Raw genomic sequence first — 25,009 nt, forward strand, 5'->3', positions numbered from 1 at the left:
ACTTTGGCCACCTGATGCGAAGAACTGATTCATTGGAAAAGACCCTGATGCTGGGAAAGAGTGAAAGCAGGATGAGAAGAGGGCGACGGATGATGAGATGGTTGGATGGCATCAATGGATACTCAAGGGACATTAGTCTGAGCAAACTCCGGGAGATAGTGAAGGACAGGGAAGCCTGGCGTGCTACTGTCCATGGGGTCGCAAAGAGTTGGACACAACTGAATGACTGAACAACAACAAAGCCTCATGTCTAGTCCTTGAACATACCAGATGAGTTTTTGCCCCAGGGCATTTATGCTTCTGCAGACATCCTCATGACTTGCTCTCTCACCTTCTTCATCTCATTGCCAAAATGTTACCTTTCACATGACTTCTTGATCATCCTATTTAAAAGCGAACACCCACATCCCTAGACCCTCAATTGTTTCACTTTCCACAATTGCCCTTATAACTTTATAGCTTATATTCCACTTACTTTATGTATTGTCTATCCCTTCTGCTACTGAATCTCCAAGGCCTAGAATGCCTACAACTCAGAAGGTAATGAGTAGGTATATTGGAACTAAACAGGAGGTAATAACTCTTTCACTGTTCCATTAGTTTTGAGATGAATTTTCCTGTCGCAGGGAAAAGCATCTTAAGGGAAGAATTTCCCTTGAGCTGACATGTGACCAGTGCCCTGGATTCTCAAGGCTGTCAAACATGTTTTAAATTCAAAGTTAGCACTTCTAGAACACAGTGCTCTCAACCCCAAAGCCACTATCAACCTATACTGAGTATACTGGGCAATCTAGATTGCTCTATATATTGAGCAGAGGAAAAATCTCTGGTATGGGATTCAAAAGTTTGCTTTCTGGTCTCTATGAGACCATGGGCAATTTAAAATTTATTTGTATCTGTCTTAATCTTTTCATCTCTATGAGGAATAATCTATCTACCATCAGTTCAGTTCAGTTCAGTCGCTCAGTTGTGTCCGACTCTTTGCAACCCCATGAATCGCAGCATACCAGGCCTCCCTGTCCATCACCAACTCCCGGAATTCACTCAGACTCACGTCCATCGAGTCTGTGATGCCATCCAGCCATCTCATCCTCGGTTGTCCCCTTCCCCTCCTGCCCCCAATCCCTCCCAGCATCAGACTCTTTTCCAATGAATCAACTCTTCGCATGAGGTGGCCAAAGTACTGGAGCTTCAGCTTTAACATCATTCCTTCCAAAGAAATCCCAGGGCTGATCTCCTTCAGAATGGACTGGTTGGATCTCCTTGCAGTCCAAGGGACTCTCAAGAGTCTTCTCCAGCACCACAGTTCAAACGCATCAATTCTTCGGCGCTCAGCCTTCTTCACAGTCCAACTCTCACATCCATACATGACCACTGGAAAAACCATAGCCTTGATAGACGGACCTTAGTCGGCAAAGTAATGTCTCTGCTTTTGAATATACAATCTAGGTTGGTCATAACTTTTCTTCCAAGGAGGAAGCGTCTTTTAATTTCATGGCTGCAGTCACCATCTGCAGTGATTTTGGAGCCCCCCAAAAATAAAGTCTGACACTGTTTCCACTGTTTCCCCATCTACTTCCCATGAAGTGATGGGACCATATGCCATAATCTTCATTTTCTGAATGTTGAGCTTTAAGCCAACTTTTTCGCTCTCCTCTTTCACTTTCATCAAGAGGCTTTTAGTTCCTCTTCACTTTCTGCCATAAGGGTGGTGTCATCTGCATATCTGAGATGATTGATGTTTCTCCCAGCAATCTTGATTCCAGCTTGTGTTTCTTCCAGTCCAGCGTTTCTCATGATGTACTCTGCATGTAAGTTAAATAAGCAGGGTGACAATATACAGCCTTGATGTACTTCTTTTCCTATTTGGAACCAGTCTGTTGTTCCATGTCCAGTTCTAACTGTTGCTTCCTGACCTGCATACACATTTCTCAAGAGGCAGGTCAGGTGGTCCGGTATTCCCATCTCTTTCAGAATTTTCCACAGTTTATTGTGATCCACACAGTCAAAGGCTTTGGCATAGTCAATAAAGCAGAAACAGATGTTTTTCTGGAACTCTCTTGCTTTTTCCATGATCCAGCAGATGTTGGCAATTTGATCTCTGGTTCCTCTGCCTTTTCTAAAACCAGCTTAACATCAGGAAGTTCACGGTTCACATATTGCTGAACTCTGGCTTGGAGAATTTTGAGCATTACTTTACTAGCATATGAGATGAGTGCAATTGTGTGGTAGTTTGAGCATTCTTTGGCATTGCCTTTCTTTGGGATTGGAATGAAAACTGACCTTTTCCAGTCCTGTGGCCACTGCTGAGTTTTCCAAATTTGCTGGCATATTGAGTGCAGCACTTTCACAGCATCTTCTTCCAGTATTTAAAACAGCTCAACTGGAATTCCATCACCTCCACTAGCTTTGTTCGTAGTGATGCTTTCTAAGGCCCACTTGACTTCACATTCCAAGATGTCTGGCCTTAGATTAGTGATCACATCATCATGATTATCTGGGTCATGAAGATCTTTTTTGTACAGTTCTTCCATGTATTCCTGCCACCTCTTCTTAATATCTTCTGCTTCTGTTAGGTCCATACCATTTCTGTCCTTTATTGAGCCCATCTTTGCATCATATGTTCCCTTGGTATCTCTAATTTTCCTGAAGATATCTCTAGTCTTTCCCATTCTGTTGTTTTCCTCTATTTCTTTGCATTGATCCCTGAAGAAGGCTTTCTTATCTCTTCTTGCTATTCTTTGGAACTCTGCATTCAGGTGCTTATATCTTTCTTTTTCTCCTTTGCTTTTCACTTCTCTTCTTTTCACAGCTATTTGTAAGGCCTCCCCAGACAGCCATTTTGCTTTTTCGCATTTCTTTTCCATGGAGATGGTCTTGATCCCTGTCTCCTGTACAGTGTCATGAACCTCATTCCATAGTTCATCAGGCACTCTATCTATCAGATCTAGGCCCTTAAATCTATTTCTCACTTCCACTGTATAATCATAAGGGATTTGATTTAGGTCATACCTGAATGGTCTAGCAGTTTTCCCTACTTTCCTCAATTTGAGTCTGAATTTGGTAATAAGGAGTTCATGATCTGAGCCACAGTCAGCTCCTGGTCTCGTTTTTGTTGACTGTATAGAGCTTCTCCATCTTTGGCTGCAAAGAATATAATCAATCTGAGTTCGTTGTTGACCATCTGGTGATGTCCATGTGTAGTCTTCTCTTGTGTTGTTGGAAGAGGGTGTTTGCTATGACCAGTGCATTTTCTTGGCAAAACTCTATTAGTCTTTGCCCTGCCTCATTCTGCATTCCAAGGCCAAATTTGCCTGTTAGTCCAGGTGTTTCTTGACTTCCTACTTTTGCATTCCAGTCCCCTGTAATGAAAGCACATCTTTTTTGGGTGTTAGTTCTAGAAGGTCTTGTAGGTCTTCGTAAAACCGTTCAACTTCAGCTTCTTCAGCATTACTGGTTGGGGCATAGACTTGGATAACTGTGATATTGAATGGTTTGCCTTGGAGACGAACAGAGATCATTCTGTCATTTTTGAGATTACATCCAAGAACTGCATTTCGGACTCTTTTGTTGACCATGATGGCTATTCCCTTTCTTCTGAGGGATTCCTGCCCACAGTAGTAGATATAATGGTCATCTGAGTTAAATTCACCCATTCCAGTCCATTTTAGTTAGCTGATTCCTAGAATGTTGACATTCACTTTTGCCATCTCTTGTTTGACCACTTCCAATTTGCCTTGTTTCATCGACCTGACATTCCAGGTTCCTATGCAATATTGGTCTTTACAGCATCGGATCTTGCTTCTATCACCAGTCACATCCACAGCTGGGTATTGTTTTTGCTTTGGCTCCATCCCTTCATTCTTTCTGGAGTGATTTCTCCACTGATCTCCAGTAGCATATTGGGCACCTAATAACCTGGGGAGTTCCTCTTTTGGTATCCTATCATTTTGCCTTTTCCTACTGTTCATGGGGTTCTCAAGGCAAGAATACTGAAGTGGCTTGCCATTCCCTTCTCCAGTGGACCACATTCTGTCAGACCTCTCCACCATGACCCGCCCGTCTTGTGTTACCCCACAGGCATGGCTTGGTTTCATTGAATTAGACAAGGCTGTGGTCCTAGTGTGATTAGATTGACTAGTTTCCTCTGAGTATGATTTCAGTGTGTCTGCCCTCTGATGCCCTCGTGCAACACCTACCATCTTACTTGGGTTTGTCTTACCTTGGGCGTGGGGTATCTCTTCACGGCTGCTCCAGCAAAGCACAGCTGCTGCTCCTTACCTTGGACAAGTAATATCTATGCTATCTCTTTTATCTATGTAATGTGAGATTATAAAACCTACTCTAGTTATCTCCCATGGGGATTTTAAGAAATAAATAACTCATACATGTTATAAGCAGAAAAGTGCTATGTATATAATGATGAGTTGTTTCAAATGAGCTATTTCATTCTCCTGTAAACATTCATTAGTGTTGTATTAATGGTAACCATGAATTTTCTTTTTTTTTTGCTTTGTTGATATTTATTATTTGCTGAAGGCCCTATTCATTAGGTAGTCACTGAGCCCCTTCTTGGTACCAGGCTATTTTCCAGGGATGCACTATCATCATGGTTAAGAACACAAACTCTGAGGTCAGAAAGGTGTGCTACTGGAGTAGGTTATTAAACTTTTTGTTGTTGTTGTTTAGTTGCTAAGTTGTGCCCAACTTGAATTCTTTGCAACCCTATGGACTGTAGCCCACCAGGCTCCTCTGTCCATGTGATTTCCCAGGCAAGAGTACTGGAGTGGGTTGCCATTTCCTTCTCCAAGGGATCTTCCTGACCCAGGGATCGAATCTGCGTCTCCAGCCTTGACAGGTGGATTCTTTACCATTTAGCCACCAGGGAAGCTCCAGATCTTTAAATTTTCAGAGTCTCAATTTCCTTCCCTCTAAGATGAGATTAAGTTGTCTTGTATCTTACTGTTGTGGCAAAAATTAAATAGTATATTTAAAGTTATTATAGAACCTGGCCCAGTGAAGTCTGATTAAATAGAACTATCATTATTAGTACTCTACTGTGGCCAAGTATTGTGCAATACTTTTCAAGATCTTGTTAACAAAGCTTCAGGGGTTGGGGGTAAGGAATGGGCTGAGACTCCATGGACTGTAGCCCTCCAGGCTCCTCTGACAATGGAATTCTCCAGGAAAGAATACTGGAATGGGTAGCCATTCACTTCTCCAGGCGATCTTCCTGACTCAGGGATTGAACCTGGGTCTCCTGCATTGCAGGCAGATCCTTTATTGTCTGAGCCACTAGGAAAGCCCCTTAGTTAAACCTAAATAAAACTTGCATCTGTGTGTTTAAAAAGCCTGGCTAATTCCTATTCCTTTCTTTGATCTAAGATTGGCTGGCAGTTACCATAGCAACCCTCCCCTGCCACTCTCTGCCACTCCACTGTAGGTTGAACTAGGTGGCTTACTATTTCTCTAATCTATTCCACACTCACATGGATTGCAATTGACAACAACTTGTTGCTATCCCTCAGGAGAGTGTTAATGGCTCACAGTAGGGGAGCAATGGTGTCTTATTCCCTAAGTTGGTAGCTGACACATGGTGTTCAGTTCAGCTCAGTTGCTCTGTCGTGTCCAGCTCTTGCAAATTCCATGGGCCACAGCACGCCAGGCCTCCCTGTCTATCACCAACTCCTGGAGGTTACTCAAACTCATGTCCATTGAGTGGGTGATGCCATCCAACCATCTCATACCCTGTCATCCCCTTCTCTTCCCGCCTTCAATCTTTCCCAGCATCAGGGTCTTTTCAAATGAGTCAGTTCTTTGCATCAGGTGGCCAAAGTATTTGAGTTTCAGCTTCAACATCAGTCCTTCCAATGAATATTCGGGACTGATTTCCTTTAGGATGGACTGACTGGATCTCCCTGCAGTCCAAGGGACTTTCAAGAGTCTTCTTTAACACCACCCTATGGCAGAAAGAGGAAGAACTAAAGAGCCTCTTGATGAAAGTGAAAGAGGAGAGTGAAAAAGTTGGTTTAAAACTCAACATTCAGAAAACTGAGATCATGGTATCTGGTCATATCACTTCATGGCAAATAGATGGGGATACAGTGGAAACAGTGAGATACTTTATTTGGGGGGGCTCCAAAATCACTGCAGATGGTGACTGCAGCCATGAAATTAAAAGATGCTTGCTACTTGGAAGAAAAGTTATGATCAACCTAGGCGACATGTTAAAAAGCAGAGACATTACTTGGCCAACAAAGGTCCATCTAGTCAAGGCTATGGTTTTTCCAGTGGTCATGTATGGATGTGAGAGTTGGACTACAAAGAAACCTGAGTGCTGAAGAATTGATGCTTTTGAACTGTTGTGTGGAGAAGACATATAGTGTGTTCTCCATAAATATTTGCTGAGGAACACATTCAAAGTGACTGACATCTGGGCAGGGGTGAAATGGACAGCGATGGAGCTTTTTCTCTTTCATGGCTCAGAAAGGTTTCGTTACCTAATGCTTACAGAGACAACACGATGTCTGATCTCAGTGCTGTGTGCAGGATCTGCTTCCCTTCCCCCGCATAGCCTTGCAAACTTCCTGCGAGTCCACTTCTCACCAAGGCGCCCTCAGAGCATAGCAAACCCGCAGCTCTCTTGCAACAAGACATCCTCCATCAGAGCGGAGAAAAATGCTTTCATCTCATGTCAACTTGTTCACAATCAGACCAATTTTGCTTCCAGCGGATTGGAGCCCAGTACAAAGTACAGTTGTGTAGGAAATCTCTTTGTAGATGACTGGATGCAGAGAGGAGATTCCGGGCTTCCTTTTGACTCACAGAGGAGAGGTTCTTACTTCCTTCAGTGCCTGGGGGAGAAAACTGGCTGCACAGTAACCTTGTATTTATTGGCACTCTGCCTTCCTCTAAAAAGCATTCAAAATACACTCACATATGCTATCTGCTCTGCTCTCACAATAGTCCCCTGATGTCAGGAAAGAACAAATAGAATTTCTTGGTGTGTCTCTTGTATAATTTAGTGTTAGTCACTCAGTTGTGTCTGACTCTGCGACCCCATGCAACCCCATGGACTGTAGCCCACCAGGCTCCTCTGCCCATGGGATTTCTCAGTCAAGAATATTGGAGTGGGTAGCCATTCCCTTCTCCAGGGGATCTTCCTTGATGCAGGAATTGAACCTGGGTCTCCTGCATTGCAAGCAGATTCTTTACCATCTGAGCCACCAGAAATGACCTATGGTAAAGTTACTTGAGATGCCTGTGAAATTTGCAAGGTTTGTCATCTCAGACATTCTGAACCAGAATCGGTAAGGGTGGGACCTTGAAATATGCATTTTAACACCGTCCTCAGGTGATTTACATGGGCTTTCCATGTGCCTCAGTGGTAAAGAATCTGCCTGCTGACGCAGGAGATGCAAGATCGATCCCTGGGTCAAGAAGATCCTTGGGAGGAGGAAATGGAAATCCACTCCAGAATTCTTGCCTGAAGAATCCAATGGACAGAGGAGCCTGGTGGGCTATCAGAGTCAGACATGACTGAGCATGCAAGCATGCATGCAGATCAGGTGATTCATATGCACAATAATGTTTGAAAATCATTCAGTGACCTAAGGTCACTAACTGAGTAGCTTCACCCAGCATAAAGTTAAAGATAACTGACTTCAAATTACAACTTGATTCATAACCTTATATTGGTGGCTTGAAGTTGTTGAGCCAGAAAGTGTCTGTCCAAAAACAAGAGTTCTCCTTCCCCAAAGCAGGGGTTTTAATCACACAGCTGCCACTGCACCCTACATCCAGAAGTGGGAGGAATGAGGCCAGAAAGGCTCTATATCATTTAGGCTAAGATTTGTGAGGTAACACAACAATCACCCTGTGCCATTTATGTGGCATAAATATTTAAGAAAGGTTATCTGTCAATCACAGACTTCTTTCCATAAAATAAGAGGGTCCCAGTCTTTACACTGCTTTGAGATAACCCAATCAGTCTTTTTCTTTCTGGGTGACAGCGGAGAGTCACGATGTCTGAAGGGAACCTGAAAAATCATTCCTATGATCCCCACATTTCTCAAACATCAAAGCAAAGATCTGACATTCTTGCGAATCTTCTAGGTAGAGGAGTCCTGTTTGCTAGAAAAGTCCTCGCTATCATTAATTTTTAGTTTAGGCTATATGGCATACATTGGTAGCCAAATTGATATTTTTCTCTCATTAGGCAACTAACATGCTAGTAAAGTAATGCTCAAAATTCTCCAAGCCAGGCTTTAGCAATACATGAACCGTGAACTTTGAGATGTTAAAGCTGGTTTTAGGAAAGGCAGAGGAACCAGAGATCAAATTGCCAACATCTTCTGGATCATCAAAAAAGCAAGAGAGTTCCAGAAAAACAACTATTTCTGCTTCATTGACTATGCCAAAGCTTTTGACTTTGTGGATCACAATAAACTGTGGAAAATTCTGAAAGAGATGGGAATACCAGACCACCTGACGTGCCTCTTGAGAAATCTGTATGCAGGTCAGGAAGCAGCAGTTAGAACTGGACCTGGAACAACAGACTGGTTCCAAATAGGAAAAGGAATACGTCAAGGCTATATATTGTCATTCTGCTTATTTAACTTATATGTAGAGTGCATCATGAGAAACGCTGGACTGGAAGAAACACAAGCTGGAATCAAGATTGCCGGGAGACATATCAATCACCTCAGATACGCAGATGACACCACCCTTATGGCAGAAAGTGAAGAAGAACTAAAGAGCCTCTTGACGAAAGTGAAAGAGGAGAGTGAAAAAGTTGGTTTAAAGCTCAACATTCAGAAAACGAAGATCATGGCACCTGGTCCTGTCACTTCATGGCAAATAGATGGAGAAACAGTGGAAATAGTAGCTAACTTTATTTTTCTGGGTTCCAAAATCACTGCAGATGGTGACTGCAGCCATGAAATTAAAAGACGCTTACTCCTTGGAAGAAAAGTTATGACAAGCCTAGACAGCATATTAAGAAGCAGAGACATTACTTTGTCAACAAAGGTCCGTCTTGTCAAGGCTATGGTTTTTCCAGTAGTCATGTATGGATGTGACAGTTGGACTGTGAAGAAAGCTGAGCACTGAAGAATTGATGCTTTTGAACTGTGGTGTTGGAGAAGACTCTTGAGAGTCCCTTGGACTGCAAGGAGATCCAACCAGTTCATCCTAAAGGAGATCAGTCCTGGGTGTTCATTGGAAGGACTGATGCTGAAGCTGAAACTCCAATACTTTGGCCACCTCGTGCGAATAGTTGACTCATTGGAAAAGACCCTAATGCTGGGAGGGATTGGGGGCAGGAGGAGAAGGGAAAGACAGAAGATGAGATGGTTGGATGGCATCACTGACTCAAAGGACATGAGTTTGAGTAAACTCTGGGAGTTGGTAATGGACAAGCCTGGCGTGCTGTGGTTTGTGGGGTTGCAAAAAGTCAGACATGACCGAGGGACTGAATTGAACTGAACTGAAGGCAACTGAATCAATAGACTGCCTCATCCTTCCCTCTATGACTTGTCTTTTTTGGAAGGGGCAGGAAAGGAGGTTATTGTCATGCAGAAAATCAGAACACCATGTTTATTTCTCGTGAATAAGATGAAATGACCTATACTGACAGGTGTTAAAGAACTGTAGAATGAGGAAGAAATAAAAAGAATTCTAGAATTGTAGTGGCAGAAAGAAAATGATTATATATGACAGCTAAGAAGAAAACCAAGAAATCCCACCAGATATTTCTGATTTCTCACGCACAGACTCATACACAAAACCTCAAGAAATTGTCTCATGTCCAGTGTAGCCAATTTCCAGCATGTAAAGTGTTCCTAGGATGATGTAGTATAAAACTGCATGAGATGAAATGAGGTATTAACATACGAAATGTGCATCCTAGGCAAGTCAAACACAAGAATTGCACATGGGGAATCAGAAACTGAATCTTCCAAAAACTAAAGTAAGTGAACAACATGTAGACAGCAACCACCAGCAAGAGGGAAAGCTTCAGGCCACAGACAGGTTGTTGGGTGACTGCATGTCAAATGATGTGTATGGAGCTGGTCTGCTCCAGCTCAATGGTTCCAAATACCATCTAGTTGCTGATACCAGCCTGCCTCCCAGCTCCATCTCCCATTCTCTCTCCAAAGAGCCACATTCACATACAATTTCCTTCTTAGTATCTACCCCTGAGTGTCTTACAACCATTTCACACTTATGCTCAAAGGGAAGCTCTTGATATCTCTCCAGAAGGGAATTTCGGACATGCAACCTCAAAGCATGCTACTTTGATATTTTGATTACTGATTATTTTGAGCTGAAGTCATTTGAAAAACAGCACATGTAGGAAGAGGCGTTCTCTGAATTCTCTTTATCTACCTGAAGACAGATTCTCCAAAAGGAACTCATGGTCATGTTATAAGACCCCTCCCTGGGAATCTTGTCAACCAGGGAAGATTGACTTATCACAGATGGACTAACTACAGGAGAGAAGATTAGGGGACACCACTGTACAGAAACTTTGTCACAAACTCTCATCTCTTCCATCTTTTCTTCTAAGAAATCATCTTTCCTAAAAATTATTCATTCTCCTCTAAGAGGCCTACATCATTTCCCCTTCCCCTGTCAAGATGGTATTTGTTATTCAGTCGCTAAGTTGTGTCTGACTCTTTGTAACCCCATGGACTGCAGTATGCCAGGCTCCTCTGTTCTTCACTATTAGGATGGTATATAAACCATGATCCTTCATGGATCTGATATGGCGAAGGGGCTTGCATAACTCAATGAAGCTATAAGCCACGCCATGCAGGGCTACCCATGACTGGTCATAGTGGAGAGTTTTGACAAAACGTGGTCCACTGGAGGAGGGAATGGCAAACCACTCCTGTATTCTTGCAACAAGAACTCCATGAACAGTATGATAAGGCAATAAGGTGGTAGGTAACCTCAAATCTCACTGGCTGTTTAGTATTCACTTTTTCACCTGGGTTGCCTTCATGCACATAGTCAAAGTTCATGCATCTGTGTATGTTTTCTTCTGTTGATCTCCCTGTTGCTAGTTTATTTCACAGATGATGAACATTAGAGAGTGGTGGGAACCCCCAAACATGCTTCATTTCCACATTTCTCACAGTCTCAATAACTTGTGCCACAAACCATCCAATTGCTCAAGGCCAAAACCCGGGAGCTCTCTTAATTCCCTATATTATCTCTCCCTTAAAGCCCACTTTCTTACCCCCAGAATATATACTGAGTCTCTTCTTTTCTCATCATCTACAACTTTTCCTCGCTAATAAAGCCACATTGCCTCTCATCAGAATTCTGATAAGAACTATTTCAATAGTAACCTCAAATATAAGAGATTTCAGTCTCTTGTATTCAAAGCACTTTAGTCTTTAGTCAAAGTACTTTGTCTTTAGCTCACCTTGACCTTATCATGGTGACTTCCCTGGTGGCTCAGATGGTAAAGCGTCTGCCTACAATACAGGAGACGTGGGTCCAATCCCTGGGTCGGGAAGATCTCCTGGAGAAGGAAATGGCAACTCACTCCAGTATTCCTGCCTGGAAAATCCCATGAATGGAAGAACCTAGTAGGCTACAGTCCACGGGGTCGCAAAGAGTCCAGACACGACTGAGCGAATCATATTTGTTGATGTAATGCCTTATTCTCCTGTACCAATGCCTGTTTCCCCTTAAATGGTGCAGTCATTGAAAGCTTGGACTATATTTATCTTTATAACACTTTCAGTTTCTGGGGTAGTGCTTTAGGTCTAATGAGTTCTCACTAAATTCATTGTTGGATTTGTAGTTCAGTTCAGTCACTCAGTCACGTCCAACTCTTTGTGACCCCATAGACTGCAGCACGCCAGGTTTCCCTGTCCATCACCAATTCCCAGAGCCTACTCAAACTTCTGTCCATCGAGTTGGTGATGCCATCCAACCATCTCATCCTCTGTCGTCCCCTTCTCCTCCCACCTTCAATCTTTCCCAGCATCAGGGTCTTTTCCAATGAGTTGGTTCTTCACATCAGGTGGCCAAAGTATCAATCATCTAATATCCTACTAAATAATTTGGAATGTGAAAAAAATCTATCCTACTAGTTGATACTCATGATATACATTTAATTAAATCAGCAGCAACAGTGCCAAACTGAGCCATATTGATCTTGGAAAAATAAATTAGTAATACTGATCCTTTCTTTATTAAACATTTTGATATTTTGTTCATCATGGATTCTTCTCAGTAATTTTGCTTTTTAAAAAATATTGAATTAAAATATTTATCTGTATTTTTGTCACTTCACCTAGTCTCAGCCCTTCCTTTATAATACAGTAATAGCAGGTAAAGAGAAGGCAATGGCACCCCACTCCAGTACTCTCGCCTGGAAAATCCCATGGATGGAGGAGCCTGGTGGGCTGCAGTCCATGGAGTCACTAAGAGTCGGACACGACTGAGTGACTTCACTTTCACTCTTCACTTTCATGCATTGGAGAAGGAAATGGCAACCCACTCCAGTGTTCTTGCCTGGAGAATCCCAGGGCCGGGGGAGCCTGGTGGGCTGCCGTCTCTGGGGTCGCACAGAGTCGGACATGACTGAAGTGACTTAGCAGCAGCAATAGTAGGTAATGTGATCTGAGCATCTTATAACAACAATAATCACCTAGCCCTCACACCATCATAATTGATACCTATATTATTATCTTCATTTTGCAGACAAGGGAACTTAAGCACAGGGACGTTAAGTGACTTGGCCAAGGTTACCTGCTAGAAAGCAGTAAAAATAGAACAGAAAAGTCATTCATAGAAATAAGTAAAGTGGGAGGGAAATATTATATGATATTATTTATATGTGGAATCTAAAAATAATTCAAATGAATCTATGTACAAAATAGATACAAACTAGCATTCATAAAATAGATAAACAACAAGGATTTACTGTACAGTACATTATATTCAATATCTCATAACAACCTATTATATTCAATATCTTGTAACAACTTATAATGGAAATATAATCTGAAGAAAAGTGTATAACACTGAATCACTTTCTGTGATTAATTTAAGTACACCTTAAACTAACACAATATTCTAAGTCAATGATACCTCAATTTTTAAAAAAGGAAATTCATTAAGCAAAAAGAAAAAAGCTGAATAATTTTTATTGACTTTGAACATTGCAGAAAACCAACTTGGATATTGCAGTCCAACTGTAAAAACCCTAATTTTTAAGAACCTTAATTTTTTTTAATTGAAGGTCACTCATTAATTCACTTAACAAATATTCAACTGCCACTGAGGTAGTATTAGTTGGACATGTTAGGGTCCAATCTGGTTCTCCTCTTAAAGAGCGATTCTCCATTTTTCCACCACTTTAGAGTGATTTTTTTTTTAAGATCAAAGTTAAGAGTGATCGTCATTCTGACTCTGACTCTATGACTCAATTAACGGTTAGTTCAAGTGAGTTACAGTACTCACTTATGAGCAGCAGATATTTAAACCCATCTTCTGTTCACCTGCCATGATGATTATAAGGGCATATGTGAAAAATGCCAATTCCTGTGCCTTATTCCAACCTACTATGTGCCAGTCTCTGTGTTCACAACAGTGTTTAAAGAGCAGGGGTTGGGGTCCTGTAGAAGGCGTTGAAACCCAGCTCACCCGTTGATTAGCTAGGGAGCCTTTGGCAAAGATCTTGTTCATTATTTATTTGTTTAGCTGTAATATCTTTATAAGTTAAGTGGGAATAAAAACATCTACCACCTACAAGGTTTTGGTGAGGGTTAAAATTAGAATGAAGATCTAATTATAATATTTGTAATAATTGCTTACAAATATTGAGTACTCACAAGGTGCAAAGCACTGTGCAAATGCTATACCTACATTCTTTTTTTTTTTTTTAAAAGAACCATTCAAAATTTGTTCTCCAACAGACAGACAACATCAGCAGGTAAAAACTACAGGGGTTTCTCCGCAGATCATACATTCACAAGGCGTTATTAAGCTTAACAAGTGAGAAAGCCTCTGGTCTATCTTCTGAACAATATCCGCTTCACAGTGTAAACAGGTACTATCATTGTGTTCACTTACAATTTCAGAAGGAAAGGCACAACTTGGCAAAACAAAACAAAAAAATTTATGGTGGGGAGTCCTAAAGTCAGGTGCAATTACCAAGAGACAGACTTGAGAAAAGCCACAATCCACTCTTCCAGACAGAGGGGCAAAGACTTCTCACCCAGAAATGTGGGTCTTTCTCCTTGCTTGTTAAATCTTCAAGAGGAAGGCTTCATCGTCTGCTTAATAGCACATATACAGAAGGGGGATTAAGAAGAAGGAAAAAAAGAATCACAACATCTTGAACTTCCAGCTGCTCCCACCAACACATCAACTCTTAGGTTTACGATAGGGTCTAGGAACACTTCAGCGGTCATCCAATAGGAAAATAGAGACTATAGCTACAAAAACAACACATGAATGAGGTAGATAAATTAAAGCTTTCACATCCAGAACTTGCCTGTTCCAACTTGGTAGCCTTCGTGCAATACTCAGAAGAAAAAAAAATCTTCATAATTACTCGGCGTAAGTCACAATCAAGGAGATGTCGGTACAAATTAGTATAAGAAGTTTTTAGTATATAATAAGAAAACATGCCCTTCCACGAGTTTGTTTCTTCAAGGACACCGAGCTCTTCAACAGAGCAGGCACTGGTGGACTAAATTACATCACCTGAGATCCCCTGCTCAGGTGTTCACCTCTCCTGGTTTTAGGAAGAAGGCGGCATCTGGAAGGGTAGAGAGGACCTTGGCACTCTTGAGGCTCCAACTGAACTGTATTTAAATAAGCAGCAACACACACACTGACTCTCTAAGGACTAAAATCAGTCCACTTGAGGGCATCCTACTTAAGGTTCCAAGGTTGAAAAACACTTTGGAATTCTACAACCTTGGTTTTCAAAAAACAAAACAAAACAAAACAAAAAACATTCAAAAAAACAAAAGAAAAATGTTTTATCCACTTATTAGAGTAACACTACATAGTAAGTCCTCCACTGATTGTACCTTGAGTAGATACTCGTAGTCCTTATAATAGGTGGGGAGACAGTCACACAGACAAGATTTAAGTCCAGAGTCTGAGAGTAATGGATAATCTGGAACAAGTCATCTAGCCTGGTGATCCCGAAAGCCAGTCCACATCATCAGAATTATCTGACGAGCTCATTAAAATACATTGTGTCACCCTGGTCATCTAACCCCTAAGTCAATATCTCCAAGACCTGGAAGTTTCTCTTATTTAAAAAGCACAAGTGATTCGGAATCACAACCAAGAATTAAAACAACTGATTAACTTGAGCTTCAGTATTCTTAAGATTCATAAGGTTAGGGAGTAAGGCATTTTTTCCCTTCCCTTTTTTCCTAGCGCTTAGGTCAGTGCTGCTATATAGAAGACACAAATATTTTTGATTAGATGAACATAAATCAGCCTACTAAAATCTGCTCTGTATATGTCATAGGGGCTTTGTAAGAATTGTTTGTAAAGCTTCATTTAATTGTGCATTGAAAAAACAGCAAATGCTATAGAAAACTATAATTCTATAGATTTAGTCATTAATTTATCTTAGAGTGCTTTCTCTCACTCTTTACTCATAAATTGCTTGGTTTTAAGATATCCACCGTTAATTATGCTGTGCTTCTAGAAATGAATTAAAGCAAGATTGCTGATAAAATACCTCCTCCAAATTACTCAAAAGCATTTTTACTTAACCAATTTTTTACTCAGAATTAAAATGCTATAGAATGACCCCAAAGTTTCCATGTGTTTATGCATGTTAGTTTCCATATTCTGGTTCAACTCTGTCAAACTATTCACATCCTCACTCACTGGTAACTAGTTTCAGATCTGTCTTATACCACACCTGGCATCTATACTTCCCATCCATGCAGTATAGTCTGCTGCTGCTGCTGCTGCTGCTGCTGCTGCTGCTGCTGCTGAGTCGCTTCAGTCATGTCCGACTCTATGCGACTCCATAGACGGCAGCCCACCAGGCTCCCCTGTCCCTGGGATTCTCCAGGCTAGAACACTGGAGTGGGTTGCCATTTTCTTCTCCATAGTCTGCTTCAGGAAACCCTTACTACATTCTGCCATGACAGGTAAACCTTGATTTAAAACACCCAGAAGTGCCATTCTAGTTCCTTCCAATTGCCTATCACTAAGCTGTTAGGGCTTCCCCGGTGGCTCAGAGCGTAAAGCGACTGCCTACAATGTGGGAGACCGGGGTTCTATCCCTGGGTCGGGAAGATCCCCTGGAGAAGGAAATGGCAACCCACTCCAGTACTGTTGCCTGGAAAATCCCATGGACTGAGAAGCCTGGTAGGCTACAGTCCATGGGGTTGCAAAGAGTCAGACACGACTGAGTGACTACACTTTCACTTTCACTTTAAGCTGTTTTGAAACACAGACATCTTATGGGAAAGTCTTAAAGGTCTCCAAGCTCAGGCTTATAAGGGAGGAAAGTGAAGAGAATTAAATGCAAGTTCTTCAGGAGGAGGAAAAGGAATGCAATATCCCAGGTAAAGAACCTGGAATAGAATCATCTCCTGAGAGCCAGAAAGGAAACTACACGCTGAGATGGGGAATCAATGTACCCACCGTTTGTATTCAAGTCAGATTTGAATTCCTCTTTCTTCCCATGTGTTTTAGGTACAGTGGCAAGTCATCTTCAGCATGGAATGGAAGGATGAGATGAACGTCTGACCACCCTGAAATGTTTGCTTTGAGAATCCTATAGAACTAACAGCTCATTCTGAAACAAGACTTGCCTGGTTTAGCCTCTCTCTGCCAACCAATTCCACTGAAAGTTTCTTTCGGCGCTGCCTCATTAGTGGGAATAAAATAAGCTTCAACAGAAAAAAAAGGAGGTGGGGTAGAAAGAGATGATTAAATCCATTTCTAGCTCAGAATGCTATTCTGGGATGTGTGGGGACTTACATTCATGGACACAGAGATGAACATTTCAGATCTGGAACCAACTCAAACCACAAGGAGGCAAGGAAAAGGGGGAGCAGGAGCTTTCTCCTACCTTCTGTGGCTCCAATCTCCACGGTGCCTTTCAGCTGGCTGAAGCACCATAGTGTGTCCTGGGTGAGTGCCCCAAGTCCTGAAAGCAACACAAGGAGACACTTGGGGTTAGGTGAGGGCCCCCAGTTGTCCTGAAGAGACCAACAAGGAAAGAAACACAGAGTGTAATCTATGCACTTCTAGAAGATGACTTGCACACCAGGTATCATCTTGGGGAGAGGAGAACCTCGTGGTTCCTAGAAGGATGCCCGGTCTGCAAGTATGGCGTCCTGCAGCAAATCACAGCTCTGGCCCCTCCATCTGACTGTGCCAGGACCAGTCTGAGCTGGAGCAACCCGAGCTGTCCCTTCTCGGCCCCTGGCAGTGTCCTGGAGCAGTTACAGCCGGCCTGCGGCCACACCCTGGGTGACTGCCCCTTTTCATGGGAATGCTAAGGCTGGCCATTGTTTCCCAGCCGATGGTGGAGGGAGAAAGAGGCAGTTTGTCAGAGGGGAGAGAGGAAAAGAAAGGCGACGTTTTGCTTTTTTTTTTTTAAACTGGTCTCACAGCGTGCATGGCTGAATGGCCAGTAAGGGGTCAGATACTCAGACAACTCCCACCTCTCTTGTTCCCTTCTTGACTGCTTGCCAAAGTCGAAGCTGACTGAAGAGTAGAGGCGAGTGAGACAGGGCTGGTGATGCGGCGGGGGGGTGGCTGACACAGGGCTGGGCATTCAGTTCTGGCGAATGTGGTGCCTGTTTTGGCCGGTGTGGATTTCTGTCGAATTCGAACTGGACCTTTGGTAGGGGTAGATTTTCTGACTTACTATGACTTCCAATTCCCCAAAATATATGTATCCAATACTAATGCATATACTTATATATATATTTATACACACACACACACACACACACACACACACATTCAAGTCAAAATGGCCCTTTTCAGAACATTTTTGGATGGCAGCAGTGGCAGAATACTTATCAACAGCATGGATGTTCCTTTCAATTCCACTATGTTTTACAATTAAGGGGAATATTGCATCATCAAATTTTGGCAGAGTCTATCCATTTAAGAATGATTACATTAGCAGAAAAAAAAAATCAAACATTGAAACCAAATTGACCTTTTGAAAACACACAGAGAGCTAAGCAGCCACCCTCATCACCCATGACAGACTTTTCCTGGACTCCTACATGGAAACCCTCGCTCACATTATCACTTGAGAGTGGAGTTGTTGCCCATCTGCTTTTCTCACTGTTGCTGATAGCACCCTGGATGGAAGCTGCACAGGGTCATCACGCAGAGGATACACTCTGCAGTCAGCTGGGGTTTGTAGTTTGGCTCTGACCTGACACAAGTCCCCAGACATGATGAGTCTGTGTTTTCCATTTTAAAAATGACAGTAATAGTACAGTACCCATCTCTTAGAGTTGTCCATTTTGAAGGCACTTAGCACAATCAAGCAATTTAATAAGGAATATTATAATTGGTGAAGGACCTAAAATGTTCACTAGTTAATAAAAAGAAGAATTTAAGCTGAGCAAATTTCAGTTAGTAGCTATGAAGTACACACTGCGCTAAATACTTTAAATGCATTAGCCCATTCTCACATCTCCTCTCACTACAAGGAGGGTACTACTAGAACCCCACTTTACAGGTGAAGAACCTGAGACCCAGGAAGTTTTCAGAACTCATCTGAGACCATACCTAGGACATGGCTGAGCTGGGATTTCCACTCTGGCTGTCTGAATTCCAGTATTCCCTCTTTGCCAAAGTCATCCTACCCATGAAATTCCAATATTCCCAGTGTGTCCAGGTCAGCCTGCCCATCTAATAGAGTCCTTAGGCCCAGACAGACCACACAGCTTGAACTAAAGTCTCATTTGGAAAGCTGAGCTAGAATACAGTTCCAGATGTCAGTAATGAAAATACCTGTCTCTCCTCTAAGACTACACAGGGCTATAATTTCTCTATAAAATTAGCTTCTGGGAGAAAATACAAAAGGCATTTCACAGCATTTATTAGGGTATAGAGAGGCCACAACCCACAGGCCTATTGCTGATACTTTTTTATATTTCTGGGGCTTCCCTGGTAGCTCAGCTGGTGAAGAATCCACCTGCAATGTGGATTTCTAGCTTGTATTTCTAGCTCTGGCCTTGGATTTCAATGTTAGGCTTTCTTTGATAAGTTTCTACTCTTCTTTTGTGAGTCATGCTAGTCCTGTCTAAACTGCCAGTTCTGCTGTTGGGTCTGGACTGCTTCTATCTCTTAGGGAACACCAGTCACAGATAAAGTTCTTCCTGATGTTTGTCCTGGTGCAAGTCCTATAGCAGTTGAGTCTAACTCCTAACTTGGACTCTAAGTGTAGACTCTGCATCTGTTATCTCACCAAAAAAGCGCTTTAAAATAAGCAGACATGTATAACTCTGAAACACACACATACAGAGGCAGATTTAAATATGGGCCTTTCCATTTGAGCAACATGGATGAACCTAGAGATTACCATCCTAAGTAAAGTAAGTCAGAACAGAAAGACTATTAAATGATATCACTTCTATGTATAACCTAAAATATGACACAAATGAACCTATCTATTCAGAGAACAGACTGGTAGTTGCCAAGGGGGAGGCGGTAGGGGGAGGGATGGATCGGGAGCTTGGGATTAACAGAAACAGACCACTATATATAGGATGGATAAACAACAAGGTTCTACTGGGTAGCACTGAGAACTACATTTAATAACCTGTTAAACCATAATGGGAAAAATAAGAAAAAGAATGTACATATATATGCATATATATGTAACTGAATCAGTTTGCTATACAGCAGAAATCAACATATTATAAATCTATACTTCAACAATTAAAAAAAAATACGGGCCTTTGTATGAGTATTCATTTTCCTTCATGAAATTTTAGCTAAAGCTAAATTAGCTTGCTTATTGTCAATCAACTTGTTTCACAAGTGAAAAGACCAACTCATAGAGAATTCCTAATTTGCTGAGAGTTACAGAGCAAGGGATGTCAGTGACATTTCCAACCATCACCCACAGATATGATTGCCTAGGCTCATGAGCTCTGTTGATTAGTATGAGAGGTCAAAGCAGCCAATGTTACTGCCAGTTTTCTCATCCAAGGACGTCTTCAGACTCAGTTTCTGTCTTCCACTAAAATCATTGCCTAGTGATGGCATTAGTGATGAAAAGAGAGTTTGGATCATGACCTCTCTATCCTAAAAGAGCTACAGCAGCTAAAAACACAAATGCCTTGATCAATTAGGATGGGAAAGGCTGGCTAGCTGTCAGATGTTCAGAAGAGTTGATATGTGACCTGAGTCAGTGATCACCTCAGAAATGGCAGGGACGGTGGGACCTGTACAAAGGGGGCAGCAGCTACTCAGTACCAGCTAATCGCTGCCATGGAAGATTTCAGTCCAGTGTTACTAGATTGCCTGGATTTTAATTTTCACAAGAAGTGGGAAATCTGGATTATTATGCATAAACTCAAAATTTTTAAATGTAGTCAATCAATTCAAATTTGAACACTGTGTCTGAGCTAACACAGGGCAAACACATCACATCTGCACATTGAATATGATCTCTAGGTCACCAATTTGCAAACCTCAGGCTAGAATATCTGAACTGAATGACACCTTAGATAATACCTAGACTGATTCTTTCCACTTGACAGATCAGGAAGCAAGACCCCAACAGGGGAGAGGACTCAATACAGCAAGGGTACTGTTGCAGACCTAGTACTCTAAAACGACAGTTTCATTTCTGATACCAGATTTTTCTTTAACCACCCGGCTCCCTCTTATGGTGATGATTTAGTAAGATACCTGTCTGGTTTAGTGAATGTTCTTTCAGTTCAGTTCAGTTCAGTCGCTCAGTCATGTCTGACTCCTTGCGATCCCATGAATCGCAGCACGCCAGGCCTCCCTGTCCATCACCATCTCCTGGAGTTCACTCAGACTCACGTCTATCGAGTCCATGATGCCATCCAGCCATCTCATCCTCGGTTGTCCCCTTCTCCTCCTGCCCCCAATCCCTCCCAGCATCAGAGTTTTTTCCAATGAGTCAACTCTTCGCATGAGGTGGCCAAAGTACTGGAGCTTCAGCTTTAGCATCATTCCTTCCAAAGAAATCCCAGGGTTGATCTTCAGAATGGATTGGTTGGATCTCCTTGCAGTCCAAGGGACTCTCAAGAGTCTTCTCCAACACAACAGTTCAAAAGCATCAATTCTTCGGCGCTCTGCCTTCTTCACAGTCCAACTCTAACATCCATACATGACCACAGGAAAAACCATAGCCTTGACTAGACAGACCTTAGTCAGCAAATAATGTCTCTGCTTTTGAATATGCTATCTAGGTTGCTCATAGCTTTTCTTCCAAGGAGTAAGCGTCTTTTAATTTCATGGCTGCAATCACCATCTGCAGTGATTTTGGAGCCCCCCAAAAAATAAAGTCTGACACTGTTTTAACTGTTTCCCCATCTATTTCCCATGAAGTGATGGGACCAGATGCCATGATCTTCGTTTTCTGAATGTTGAGCTTTAAGCCAACTTTTTCACTCTCCTCTTTCACTTTCATCAAGAGGCTTTTCAGCTCCTCTTTACTTTCTGCCATAAGGGTGGTGTCATCTGCATATCTGAGGTGATTGATATTTCTCCCGGCCATTTGATTTCAGCTTGTGCCTCATCCAGCCCAGCATTTCTCATGATGTACTCTGCATATAAGTTAAATAAGCAGGGTGACAATATACAGCCTTGACGTACTCCTTTTCTTATTTGGAACCAATCTGTTGTTCCATGTCCAGTTCCAACTGTTGCTTCCTGACCTGCATACAGATTTCTCAAGAGGCAGGTCAGGTGGTCTGTATTCCCATCTCTCTCAGAATTTCCCAGAGTTTATTGTGATCCACACAATCAAAGGCTTTGGCATAGTCAATAAAGCAGAAATAGATGTTTTTCTGGAACTCTCTTGCTTTTTCCATGATCCAGCAGATGTTGGCAATTTGATCTCTGGTTCCTCTGCCTTTTCTAAAACCAGCTGAACATCAGGGAGTTCACGGTTCACGTATTGCTGAAGTCTGGCTTGGAGAATTTTGAGCATTACTTTACTAGCATGTGAGATGAGTGCAATTGTGTGGTAGTCTGAGCATTCTTCGGCATTGCCTTTCTTTGGAATTGGAATGAAAACTGACCTTTTCCAGTCCTGTGGCCACTGCTGAGTTTTCCAAATTTGCTGGCATATTGAGTGCAGCACTTTCACAGCATCATCTTTCAGGATTTGAAATAGCTCAATTGGAATTCCATCACCTCCACTAGCTTTGTTCGTAGTGATGCTTTCCAAGGCCCACTTGACTTCACATTCCAAGATGTCTGGCTCTAGATTAGTGATCACATCATCATGATTATCTGGGTCCTGAAGATCTTTTTTGTACAGTTCTTCCATGTATTCTTGCCACCTCTTCTTAATATCTACTGCTTCTGTTAGGTTCTTTAGGGAAGTATATTAATTTCTAAAGTGGATGGGCTGGGAGAAAGAAGTTGACATAGGTGAGAAAGGAAATTGTGTTTCTCTTAAACTATCCACCTTGAGCCTTTTCCTGAACCTTGGTACCAAATGGCACTCCAGTTGCTATGGTAATGTGGTCAATAAGCCATTCTCTACCAGATCACATAGCTACACATCTCAGAAGATGCTTATTCCTCTCTTCTCACAAATATGGCTCAGGAAGGTCTGAGTGTCACTTACTGGAAGGCCAGGAGGAGAGCCCACAGAGGCATGCACCTGTCTTCTTTCTAGGTTCATGTAAGAGCTGATTTCTGAATTTGATCAGCCTTTAGAGAGCATGTGGTCCAATTGCCTCATTAAAATCAGAGGAACCTGGGGCCCAGAGGGGACACACAGTGAGTTCACAGCAGAGTTGGAGCTAGATGCCAGTGTTCCTATGCCCAGCACTGGCTCTCTTCTTGCGCTGCCCTGGTGGGGCCCTTTCGGAGTTGGGGGTCAGCCTTTGTGCTGCCTCTTCTGTGCCAACTTGGCTGCGGGAATACAATGAACAGAGGGTGTGATATGCAGCCAATAAAGCTCCTTGTTGATTGGGAGACTGCTGTAAAGAGTTATTTTCAGGGGCTTGGCATCAGCAGCATGCTTCTTTCTGTAGAAAGAGACAGAGACAGAGGCAAGAGAAGGACTTGATTCTTGCCCAGAAAAATTTTCTTTGAGAAGAATCTATTTTGCAGTTGGCTATGAGACAGCTGTAGATGTATATTCAACTGCATAGAGACAGCCTACAATTGTGCGATTCTGTGTTGTCATGAGGAGACCAAGATGACTTAAAAAAGGCTCTCACTGTGAATGTATGTCTTGCTAACACAACAGCCACAACTTAGTATAAAAACTTTTCGATCTAGGATGCTGGATCTCCAAGAGGAGAGACTGCCACATCAGAGAGAGTTAAAAATAAAAAGGAATGTATATTTGTGTATTACTGAGTCATTTGCTGTACAGCAGAAATTAACATAACATTGTAAATCATCTATATTTTAAATTTTAAAAAAGTATATTATACTATAATTTTATATTTATACTATAATTTTAAAAAGAGGACTCTAGACTTAGACTAATAGAAGGCAGGCTTTTATTTTTATTTAAAACTTGCTACCTTAACATCTTACATATTGCTCCATTTTAGCAATTGCCACTGTGTTTAGGAAAAATAGGTCATTTCTACATACCCAGCTTACCAGTGAGCTCATGAAGAACAGGAACATATGAACAAAACCAGCAAAGGTATTAACAAATATTATCATATTTTTATTTTTTAATTAAAAAATTTTACTTATTTATGTTTATTTGGCTGCACTGAGTCATAATTGCAGCATGTGGGATCTAATTCCCTGCATGCATGTGTGCCTGCTCAGTCATGACTGACTCTTTGCAACCCCATGCACTGCAGCCCTCCAGGCTCCTCCGTCTATAGGGTTTTTTCAGGCAAGAATACTGGATTGGATTGTTGTTTCCTCCTCCAGGGGCTCTTCTTGACTCAGGGACCAAACCCAAGTCTCCTGCATTAGCAGGAGGATTCTTTACCACTACACCACCTGGGAAGCCCTTAATTCCAGGAACAGGGATCAAACAAGGCCCCCTGCATTGGGAGTGCAGATTCTCAGCCACAGGACCACAAGGGAAGTCTCAATATGTTAGATTTTTTAAGTCAAACTTTTCCTTTGCATCGAATTGAAGTAACCATTACACTGATATTACACTGAAATCATTATTGGATTGATTTTGTTGGGTTCAATTCACTGCAAAGGCAAAAAGATATGCCACTGAAAGATGAACTCCCCAGGTCAATAGGTGCCCAATATGCTATTGGAGAAGAGCAGAGAAATAGCTCCAGAAGGAATGAAGAGGCTGAGCCAAAGTGGAAACAACACCCAGTTGTGGATGTGTCTGGTGGTGAAAGTAAAGTCAGATGCTGTAAAGAATAATATTGCATAGGAACCTGGAATGTTAGATCCATGAATCAGGGTAAATTGGAAGTGGTCAAATAGGAGATGGCAAGAGTGAACATCGACATTTTAGGAATCACTGAACTAAAATGGACCAGAATGGGTGAAAGTGAAAGTGAAGTTGCTCAGTCATGTCCGACTCTTTGGGACCACATAGACTGTAGCCTACCAGGGTCCTCTGTCCATGGGATTTTCCAGGCAATAGTACTGGAGTGGATTGCCATTTCCTTCTCCAGGGGATCTTCCCAACCCAAGGCTCGAACCCGTGTCTCTCGCATTGTAGACAGACGCTTTACCATCTGAGCCACAACACCACCAATGGTGAATTTAATTCAAATAAGCATTATATCTACTGTCATGGGCAAAAATCCATTAGAAGAAATGGAGTAACCCTCATAGTCAACAAGAGTCTGAAATACAGTTC

General features: G+C 42.0%; 1 protein-coding gene across 1 annotated transcript in view; it reads right to left on the reverse strand.

Annotated features, from left to right (window-relative positions):
• PPP2R2B (protein phosphatase 2 regulatory subunit Bbeta) overlaps positions 1-17,404 on the reverse strand; it is a 522,252-nt gene extending 504,848 nt beyond the window's left edge. Inside the window, exons 1-2 of the mRNA XM_042250618.2 lie at positions 17,282-17,404; positions 17,084-17,161 (exon numbers count right to left, since the gene is read on the reverse strand). Of these exons, the coding sequence (XP_042106552.1) occupies positions 17,084-17,161; positions 17,282-17,291 (88 nt within the window). The 5' untranslated portion in view covers positions 17,292-17,404. The remainder of the gene's footprint in view (positions 1-17,083; positions 17,162-17,281) is intronic.
• Positions 17,405-25,009: the final 7,605 nt, after the last annotated feature.

Source organism: Ovis aries, chromosome 5 (assembly GCF_016772045.2).
Source record: "Ovis aries strain OAR_USU_Benz2616 breed Rambouillet chromosome 5, ARS-UI_Ramb_v3.0, whole genome shotgun sequence".
In the NCBI taxonomy this organism is placed as follows: Eukaryota; Metazoa; Chordata; class Mammalia; order Artiodactyla; family Bovidae; genus Ovis; species Ovis aries.